The sequence below is a fragment of the Pinus tabuliformis genome, chromosome 7 (assembly GCF_031772625.1).
Source record: "Pinus tabuliformis cultivar Carrire ecotype Pingquan chromosome 7, CPIR1, whole genome shotgun sequence".
In the NCBI taxonomy this organism is placed as follows: domain Eukaryota; kingdom Viridiplantae; phylum Streptophyta; class Pinopsida; order Pinales; family Pinaceae; genus Pinus; species Pinus tabuliformis.
Window position 1 is genome coordinate 111,806,225 of NC_142293.1, and position 11,202 is coordinate 111,817,426.

Consider the following 11,202-nt stretch of genomic DNA (forward strand, 5'->3'; position numbering starts at 1 on the left):
ATATTATTAACAAATTATACACCTTAAACTTAATTAGATTGCAGATTCCTAAAATATGAAAAAAAATGGATGAGGTTCATGTGACAATCTCTTGCCATAAGAACTTTTTTTTCAGAGAGAAAATCATGATGGATTATATTAAGAAAATATAATGATCTAGATACATTCTACATGTGTATCCATGGCGGCCAGTTACTAGGAACCCTGAACCTTCATTAATCTACATTTTTCTTCGTCGTTCACTATTTGTATCCGTACTAATAGGCCTGTTGCTGATTTTCTTCGTGGACGAGGAATTGAATGTTTAGGGAAGGACGGCTGAATCTACCTTTGATCTTCTTCGTTCCTTCTCCCTGCCCCCTTCTGCGTTCTTTATATATCCCACCCACTAATTCCCTGCAATGGCCGCCATTGAAGAAGCTCCGAGTTCCTTGCAATTAAACGGATCTGCTCACAGATTTCTCGTACTACTTCCATGAAGGTTTGGATCCTTATTCTCATTCTATTGGTTTTCTATTTACATTGTAGTTGAGTGCATTTACACTATATTTTCATGTATTTGCAGAAGACTGTGGTCTCAGTGGACATATTTTGCTGCAAATGCAAGCGGAATGTGATGAAGAAAGTTGCCACACTCAATGGTAAAAGACATCTTATATGAAACAAATCAACGGTTTCACAGCAATTTTACTATTTCTGAACATCCTGATATATTATTACATTATGCTGCAGGGGTTACCTCTATCGAGGTGGATGCATCTAAGAACACTGCAACAGTGATTGGGAACGTGGATCCAGTGGAAATTGTAAACAAACTAAGGAAGCTGAAAAAAAATGCAGAGATCCTGAGCGTTGGGCCCGTTGAACAGACGCAGAAGAAAAAAGAAAACCAGGAAAATAAGGGAGAAGATCCGAAGGATAATCTGCCCAAAAGCTGCCCACAATGCGATGTGTGGTATATGATTGATGATCAAATTTATTATAATCCATGCTCTATAATGTAATCATGTGATGCTGTTCAGAGCAGATCAATGAGCGCTACAAGAGTTCAAAGAAAAGGACAGGGAACGACAAATAAATGGGGTTTAAATTTCAGTTAGGTTTAGTGACTAAAATATTTTGAATCAAAATAAAGGTCGATGTCACATAATTTTAGTGTGTCTAAATAAAAATGAGATTTTCTTTTTTGGTTAAGTTATCTGAGTTTATTAGACATTATATTGGGTTTATTTGTGATTTAAGAAATTAAGAGATTATATTGGCTTTATTTGTGATTTAAGAAATTGCGACCATCGTCCAACAAAAAATAATAATTGTGTTTAATGGAAAAAGTATATTTTTTTTGAGATTATATATACATGTTTTTATTCAGAAGTTACAATTTGAGAGGGTTAAGAGCATGTGTTTCTTCTTAAGAGGTCATAGGTTCAAAACCAGAGGAGGTAGAGTATGTATGCCTTCGTAGACTTAGCAGTCAAATCGCTAGCCTACTTTCCAGAACAGAAAAGTACTTGTTAATAAAATCAGGAGTCTACTCCTTCGACCCAGATCATAGCAGGCCATATACTTGCAAGCTAAATATTCCAGATCTTATGATTTAGCAAAAACCGATACTCTTGGAAATCAAGAATCTACTCTTTTGGGCCCAGATCATAACAAGTTATATACTCAATAAAATTTCAACTTCAGTTTGGTTAATTTCATCCAATAAAACTTAAGATAAAACCACATATCACTATATAATTAACTGCCCACAAGATATTATTCTTTAACACCAAGAGCACGGGCAAAGGGCACTGGTTACAGTTGATCCGGGTACAAGGAATTAAGATAACCAGCCTTGAAAAACAATTCCACTGCAGGTTGATTTATGCATCAAAACTATCAGAGAAAACAGTGATATATACCCAATAAATATATTTGGGCGCACTCGCTTATAATGTCGATAAAACTTAAAACATTTACCTTGTCCGTCATAATGCCTTGATGGAGTCGTTGAGAGCCCGGAAAGGAAAGTCTTGAAACCAACACAAATATGAAAGTTTACATCACGTCTCATCAACCGCAAACCGCAGTTTGTCTCCCTGTCACGTACTTTGGTGGACGATGTGACCTAAAGATGCAGTGGTTGTCAAGAAATCTTGTTTGTTTGGAGCGATTAAGTATAGGCGACTATTATTTCAACTATTATTTCAGATGCTATAGCATTTTAAATGCAGCTTGACATGGCTTCGATATAACATGCTGCCATGTCACTGTCATTGAAAAAAAACGGAGATCAATATGCTCTGGGTATTGAGCGGCATGTCAGGCCGCATTTAAAATGCTATAGGGAGTCGCCCTCAAGTATACATAGTTCTGTCTAGAATGGATTGTCCAATGATAAAATAGTCTTTTCCTTTCAAAATCTTATGAAAATAGTCTTTTACTTTAAAATCTTGATGTTGTTAGTTAAGAGCAGTGAGGGAGGAAGCATGTTATATATTTAGTCATGGGTGATTAGAGAGTATATCGGAAATTACAGAAACAATATTTATGTTTTAATCCCAGGTAATTAGAGAGTATATGAGCATTTACAAAAAAAAAAAAAAATTGATGTGAAAGACTTAATAGTCTTTTCCATTTTATTTACTAGATATATTGAACCAAATTATAACATATAATGTGTTTTTAATCATTGCGTTATCTTTTAGTCATTAAGTTCTTTATTGATTTTTTTATTCAAATTAGAAAAAAAAACATAAAGGTAATAATATACATAGAAAATATATCGTGTGGAGAAAGTATAATGTATGGATTTTTAGAATTGATACTTACATGCTATAATTTGTTGTGACCTAATTTTCTTTCACTATGCACAACTCACTCCAGGATGAGATAAATATCTTTCGTAAAGGCTTTTATGTTTTTATGTGTTGGATTATTGTTTTAAGAGTCACCTCCATGATGAGATAAATATTTTTCATAAAGGCTTTTATGTTTTTATGTGTTGGATTATTGTTTTAAGAGTCACCTTATCTTGGTGTAAATGTTGTATGTCTTTAAAAATGTTTAGTACTTATGTAGTGCACTTATGTAGTGTTATGCAACCAGCGTGCAGAAAAGATAAACAATTCTTGAATGATACAAATGACAAGACTTTCTTGGTATATATTAGAGTCTAAAAGGTCACAATATAGTCAAAGCCTACATAACAATAATAATGTAAACAATGTAAACTTTGAAACGGGAACTGATACTGTTACCCGTTTCGTAGAGATATCAAAAAAATGACCCGATTTTGAAAAGTGGTGATGCAGAATACACATGTTGTTTTTAGAACATGGTTTTTGGAACTTTAATTTTTTTCATGTGCATTAAGTTTTAGAATGGTAGTGAATGGTAGTGATTTTCATGTTGATTTAAAAAAGTGGTTATTCTGCATCGCACTCTTTTTTAAAAGACCTATTTTTTGACTTTAAATTTTTTTATTGTATGGAATGTAAATAATTATTTTTTAAAATTAATAATTTTGGAAGTGGTCTTCTTCTTCATATTATCTTGTTTTTAATTTTTTTTGTAGTGAGGTTTTTATTGTTTTGCATATTTAAAGAAGAATGTCGATATTTTGCATTTTCGATATTCTACATATTTATACATTGTTAATTAAATTTTCAATCCAAACGAAATAATTGTCTGTAAAAAACATATATAAAAAAAAGAAAGAAAAAAAAAAAAAAAAAAAAAAATGTTAAAAAAATCTATCTCATAAACCCTAAAAGAATTTGGAATATATATATATATATATATATATATATATATATATATATATATATATATAAGTAAGTAAAAATAGAGAAATTAAGAAAAAACATTAGCAAAACTAGGGAAAAAAATAAAAAAATTAAAAACAAACTAGTTTAAAAAAAATAGAAAATTAACGAAAAAATGAAAAAACTAGTAAAAATAATATTTAAAAAAACAAAAATAAAATCAAATTATAAAAAAAACCCCAAAAAATATTAAAATGGCCGAAAATATATGTCTTTTCAAATGAAAAAAAAAAAAAAAAAAAAAACATTTACAATTTATCAAAAAAATACCTATTTTTGATTTTTTTTTTTTTTTTTTTTTTTTTTTTAAATTATAAAAAAAAAACCCAAAAAAATGCATATTTTTTATTTTTTGATTTTTTTTATAAGTTAATAATAATTATTTTTTTTAAAACTAACATTTTTATTTAAAAAAAAAAAAAAATTTTTTTTTTTTTTTTTTTAAACAAACTTTTTTTTTTTTTTAAATTAAAAAAATCATTATTTTTTTTTAAACAAACTTTTTTTTTAATTAAAAAAATTATAATTTTTTTAAACATTATAATTTTTAAATAAACATTATAATTATAATTTTTTTTAAACAAACTTTTTTTTAATTAAAAAAATTATATATTTTTTTTAATTTTCATATTTAAAAAAAAATATTAAAAAAAATATTAAAAAAAATTAAAATTTAAAATTTTTTTAACGGAATTAATTTTTTTTTTATTAAAAAAAATTAAATTTGTTGGGCCGCCGGCCGCCCGTGGTGGCGCGGCCGTGGGCAGAGGGCCTGCCCGCAGGCACCTTCGCCCACGGCTGCGCCACCACGGGCGGCCGGGGGGCGGGGTGTCGATTCCCGGCCCTCCGCCCACGGCTGCGCCACCACGGGCGGCCAGGGGGCGGGGTGTCGATTCCCGGCCCTCCGCCCACGGCCGCGCCACCACGGGCGGCCCAACAAAATTTTTTTTTTTTAATAAAATAAAATAATTCCGTTATTTTTTTTTTTTTTAATTTTATTTTTTTTTAAATAATTTTTTTAAATATGAAAATTAAAAAAAATTATAATTTTTTTAATTAAAAAAAAAGTTTGTTTAAAAAAATTATAGTTATAATGTTTATTTAAAAATTATAATGTTTAAAGAAATTATAATTTTTTTTAATTAAATATGGAAATTAAAAAATTATTTTTTTTTTATTTTTTGTTAACTATTTCTATTTTTAATTTAAAAAAAAAATGTTTAAAAAATTATAATTTTTTTAATTAAAAAAAAAAAGTTTGTTTAAAAAAAAATAATTTTAATTTTAATTTTTTTTGTAAATAAAAAGGTTAGGTTTAAAAAAATTCCGTTAAAAAAAAATAATTAAATTTTAATTTTTTTTTGGTAATAATTTTTTTTTTTATTTTTTTTATTTGAAATTAAAAAATTATTTAAAAAAAAAAAATTAAAATGTTTTTTATTATTTGTATTTTAAAATTTAAAAAAAATGTTTAAAAAAAAGATTGTTTAAAATAAAATTTGAATTTAATTTTTTTTTTTCCTTTTTTAAAATAAAAATAGTAGGTTTAATAAAAAATAATTAGATTTTTTTTTTTTTTTAATAAAAAATATGCATTTTTTGGGTTTTTTTTTTTTTTTTTCTCTGTTTTTTTATATATATATAAATTTATTTTTTTTCCAAATTCTTTTTCGATTTGTGAGATAATTTTTTTTTTTATTTTTTTATTTTTTTTTATTTTTTGTTAATTTTCTATATTTTTAAATCTAATTTTTTTTTTTTTTTTTTTTTTTAATTAATTAATTAATTTATTTCATTTTATTTTTTTCTATTTTTACCTACTTAATTCTTTGTTTTTTTAAAATGTTTTTTTGTTTCTTTTCCGTATTTTTTATTTATTTATTTATTTATTTTTGGCCAATTTTTTGATGGTTTTTTATTTTTTATTTTCACTATTTATTTGTTTATAATTTATAATTTTTTTAGTTTTTTAATTTTTACCATTAATTAATTTTTTTTTTTTTTTTTTACATTTTTATGATCGATATATATATATATATATATATATATATATATATATTTTGATTTTTTTAAGTTTTATATTTTTGTTTTGTGTTTTGTTTTTATTATATATCTTAATTTATGTTTTGTTATATTTTTAAACCTTTTTTTTCTTGTGTTTTTTCATTGTTTTAATTTTTTATTTTATTTTATGTTTTCATTATTTTTTTAAAATTTAATGTTTTTCGGGGTCATGAAAAAATATTTTACGCCATTATTTCGAAATGTTGAAATTTTACATTCGAAAAAAAAAAGTGTTCTTCTAGAATTAACACTATTCGTTTTGAGGGTGTTTTTTGGATAATTTTTGTGCAAAAAATTGGTTTTCACCACCATTTTTAAAACATGTTGAAAATTTACCCAAGAAAAAAATAGGTGTTATTCCAGCATCAACACTTTTCATTTTTAGCACTGTTTTTGATGTTTTTTTGGGGTTTTTTTGCTAGAGTTCCCGTTTTGAGTTTATAGTTCCCGTTTCAAAGTTTACATTGTTTGTAAGAGAACAACAATAACCATAGCGGGCTTGTATGGGGAACAACAATAACAATATGCGGGTTACATGGGCACAACAATAACAATAAGGGAGATACACTAGTATTATAGGGACCTAACATGCTCCTCCTTTAAAAAAGTGTTGTCCTAAACGTTTGAGTAGTTATGGATGCTTATGTATAAAATTCTCATCATTCCATGTGGAATCTTCAGCGGGTAAGTTCTTCTAGATAATGAGATACTCTGAAATTGATCACTTTCGTAGCTGTCAGGTTCTTGTTTCCGTGACTGCTTTAGGCTCAAATATGATTTTTCCTTCTTCGTCAAGTTCTGGAAACACTATTTGAACTGGAATCTTGTCATCGATAACCTTCTTTAAGCATGAAACATGGAAAACTGGGTGTACTCGGGAAGATGCATGCAACTCCAATTAGTATCCCATAGTACCAATTTTTTGCAACATATTATAAAGAACGTAGTACTTGGGTGATAATTTATTATCCTTCTTAGCATGCTTGAGAGACATTTGTTTATATGGTTGTAGCCGTAAGAATACCCAGTCACCTACATCAAAACTTCTTTCACTACGATGATGATGTGCTTGTTATTTCATTCGATTCTACGCCAGAGTGAGGTTATCCTTTAAGAGTTGGAGATCTTGTTGCCGATGCTCGATGTGATCTTCCATTGCTTGAACCTTAGAATTTTCTCTTAAAGATGATGTGATGGACGGTGGATGATATCCATATAGTGCCATAAATGGGGTCATTTTTGCTGCAGTGTGAAAGGAAGTGTTATACCACCATTTAGCTAGAGGTGACCACTTGACCCATCATGTTTTTTTATCAAATACAAAGAAACAAAGATATCCTTCCAAATAAATTTCACTCTCTCAGTTTGCCCATCAAATTGAGGATGATAAGATGAGTTATGAGCTAAATGACTACCAAGACAAGAAAATAATTTCGTCCAAAAATTTCCAGTGAAAATGGGATCTTTGTCACTTACTATAATCTTTGGGTTTCCATGAAGCTTTTGAATTGTTTCCATAAATGCAGTAGTAATTTTACTAGCTTTAAAAGGATGAGATAATGCACAAAAGTATGCATACTTGGTAAGTTTATTGACTACCACCATGATGACACTCTTTCCTTTAGACTTTGGTAAACTTATGATAAAATCCATTGAGACCTCCTCCCAACGCTGACTTGGAATTTATAAAGGTTGTAACAGAACTGGGGTCTTAATTGTCTCAACTTTATTTTGTCGGCAAACCAAACATTCTGCCACAAACGTTTCAATATCAAATTTAAGGCCATCCCAAAAAAATTTCTTCTTGACCCTATGGTAAGTTTTTAAAAATCCCGGAAGGAGCTCTGCAACTAGGGTTCTGGTAACTTTCTGAGACGACGCAGTCAGGCACGACTCTGCATCCACCGAGGGTTTGAACTCCTAGTCACGACAGAGTATCATAGGCTTTACTACAATGCACATGGATCCCCCTCAGGGGAGGGCCTCAAAGCCCTCCTCTCTGTCCAATATCGCGCCGCCAGGGCAAACAGGGTCCCTCATCTTTGGATCGATCCACGAAGAAACGAACAATAATGAGATACCGCAACAGAATAAGTCCAATGAATCGGCCAGTCAGTCAGACAAGAAAGGTGCAACACCAGAAGGAAAAGACAAGCCAGAGGAAATGACCAAAGTCACCTCGAAAACCTGCAAACCAATAGCAGCTGAAAGACCCAAGATAGAACTGCCCAGTCAGAAGATCAATGAACGAATCCAATATATGACGGATCATGCACTCATCGGGAAATTTATAGGATTCTGGCCGACAGAAAAAGCCCTGTATGGCTGGATCGCGGCTAAGTGGAAACCCAAGGGCCATATCACATTGTAGCTAGGACCGAAAGGGTTCTTTATTGTGATCTTTTTGTGCTTAGAAGACAAGTTCAGAATCATGGACGAGGGACCATACTTGCTTGAGAAATATAGAAAGTGATCCGGGAGGCGTGCTTGCTCCCTTGCTGGTATAGGTTGCGTTGTCCGTTGTTTTCTGTCCCAAAGCACGCAACAGGATGTTGCGCTGACTTTGAATCTTAGCTAACTCGAACAAACTGATGTTCACTCGAGTTTTCTTCATGTCATCTACAATGTTGTAGTCTAGAGGTGGTAGACTCAACGAGGTGTCCCGGGTAGAATTGATGTTCGTGTTGTCTGACGGAGTGTTCTGCAGTTTGTTGCTCATGGATGTACTCTTGTTCATTGCTATCTTCCCGGACTTGTTTTGTGCTTTTTGCTCTGGGGGGCCAGTGGGTCAGCCCTCCTCAACATCAGTCTCATCTTTTCTTGTACTTCCCCAAGTGTAGGGGAGCCCCTTTACTCCTAAGATTGTAACGGTCATTTTGCTTTGGGGGCTGCTTCTCAATGTTCATCTTTGGCATTGCTTGCGAGCACTGATATGCATTCACCACATGCCCAGAACTTGATGCTTCATTAGGTGCAATACCTTTGTCATTATCAGTGTCTTCCGGCTGCTCCTACATACTATTTTCTGCATCAAATGTATGACTATATACAGAGTTTGTGACTCGCTTCCAGTCCGAACAAGAGTTATCGGGTGATGTTCTTTGTGAAGTGAACAAAACTTAGGATCTACACACTGTTCGAGGTGGAACACAGAGCTCTGCGCAGTTTTTGGAGCGGATTGGTTGTTGCCTGATGAACTGCTTCCTTGTCTCTATCTGGGCGGATGGCTGCTTGCAGATGTGTCTGTTTTCCGTTGTTTAAGCTCAGACACTTTTGTTGTCAAGTTCTTGACGAGGCGAGTGAGGGTTTCAATATCATTTTCTCCCTTATCTCTACCCTTGCTTGCCATCACTTCATACTTTCTATTCGCGTCTTTGGAGTCCTTTGTTGGTTCATCATCCCTAATGACTCCAATCGCACGCAGGTCTTTCTCAACAATAATATCCTCCTCGCAGTTTTCCAATACTGTTGGTTTTGCAGCTCATTTGACGAGCTGCGTAATACTAGTCGGCAATGTAGACATGTAGTAATCAACAATGATGGAAACATGAGGTTTGGTGTTTGCTGCAAATTTGTTAAATATGCATGTAAACCTCTGATTGAAATCTTTAACCTTTTCTTTCCCCTCCATCTTCATGCTTCCCAATTCTTTGAGTAACATGGATGGGGTCTTGTCATCAGCAAACTTTTCAAGAAACATGCATTTGAATGCACCCCAGTTCTGTATGGAGTTTGGTGGAAGGTTTTGATACCATGAAGCTGTGCGATTGTTTAAGGTACATGGGAAAAATCTACATGCTACGTCATCATACCGTACCTCAAGGGTCTGCAGCTGTAGGTAGAAGTTGTCCAAATGATCTTCTGCCTTCACTGTGCTATCAGGGTTGAACTTGATGTTCATTCTCTCCGCTCGCTTTAGCATCTTGTGCAAAGCACCCGGGAGAGCCAATGGTCCCTGAGTCATCCATTCCAGATTTTGGTCAGCCATCTCTTCTTCTTCTTCGTCCTCCTCCTCTCTTTCAGAATCTGACGGTTTCGGCTTTGAGTCCGTTGGTTCGTCTCCACCTCCATTACCTTCCCCTCCACCTCTTGTACCAGAGTTTGATCCCAAGATCACAAGGGTGTCTTGTTCCCTTTGTCGAGAGACCATAGGTTCCTCTTCGTCTTTAATAGATTCTACCAGACCTTCAAGTGTGGCAAGAACTTCTTCTTCCACTGACAATACAACAACCCCTTTGGGAGTGGCTTTTGGCTTCCTTGATGCGTATGGAAGATGTTGTATGTATGGGATCAGTCCGACTACTTTCGTGAACTGTCGAGTGATGGGATGAAGCAAAGTTGGTGATATGGAATTTCGTGTTCAGTCCTGGGAGGTGAGAAGTAACCAACTGCATAGTCGCGCATAGGTGAGAGGGAGTGCGAGTTACTGCCTTGACCAAAAGGTTGATGAGTGAGTGTGAGAGGACGTTCATCCATATACAATTGGTTGCCCTCCTTCTAGTGCCATAAATGTTGACGGTGATGGACCTGTCAACATTCAGGCGATCACCCTGGTATGAAGTCCCAACTAGATCTCACACAGTTTGGTGTGGGAGTCCCATCTGGTATGATGGCCCGGTTTCCATTATCTTAATATTTGCCTCAACTCTTGCATGTCAGCACAGGAAAGTGGTATACTTCGTCTTCGAGTAGTGAGGTTCGCGTTCCTGGTGATTGCTAGTGTTACTTGTGTCAATGATTATTTCACTGTAGAGGGAGAGGGTGGGAGTGAGTCCCGAGTCGGTTGGGAGGCAGCCCAAACTCTATTAGGAACACACAACATAACAGGACTCGCACAGCCTCCAGAAGAACAGTCCACATGGATGCGTCAGTTGTAACACACAAGGGAAGATAACATGTATAACACTCAGTGGATGAATCTGTGTGAGTGCAACGGTTGTTATAGCAAGTTTTATGTGAAAGGTTTGTCTGATGTCCGGAGAGGTAACCAACATGGGCAGGACAATGTTAACAGCATATACAACACATTTTCATTAATATATATGTATTACAACAAGTGAATGAGTTCAAGTGTTAAACACAGGTTAAAGAAACATGCATTACAAGTGTTCAAGATCAGTCTTACAACAATTACAATACATGTGTGAAAATGTGCTGGCCTGTTAGCAAGCTTCTGAATTAAGCGAAAGTTCCAAGACACATCATTACACCATACATCACTAACCTCGTGGGTGGGGCATTGGAGCCACTACTTACTCCTCAAAGAAAAGATTACAGACTCTCAAGACTATGTGGGAGGAGCTGAGGTGAAAAGTCCTTTGCATGT

General features: G+C 33.4%; 1 protein-coding gene across 1 annotated transcript; it reads left to right on the top strand.

Moving 5' to 3' along the window:
• The first annotated feature begins 318 nt into the window (after positions 1–318).
• Positions 319–1,077, top strand: LOC149245541 (heavy metal-associated isoprenylated plant protein 39-like). The gene is made up of 3 exons (XM_089455615.1): positions 319–481; positions 566–641; positions 733–1,077. Exons 1-3 carry the CDS (start codon positions 476–478, stop codon positions 1,002–1,004), a joined length of 354 nt encoding a protein of 117 aa, XP_089311741.1. The 5' UTR covers positions 319–475; the 3' UTR covers positions 1,005–1,077.
• The last annotated feature ends 10,125 nt before the right edge of the window (positions 1,078–11,202 follow it).

Excerpts from the sequence above, each read along its gene's own strand:
- LOC149245541 (XM_089455615.1), top strand. Across the intron at positions 642-732 it reads GAAAGTTGCCACACTCAATG|GGGTTACCTCTATCGAGGTG; the intron begins GTAAAAGACATC and ends ATTATGCTGCAG.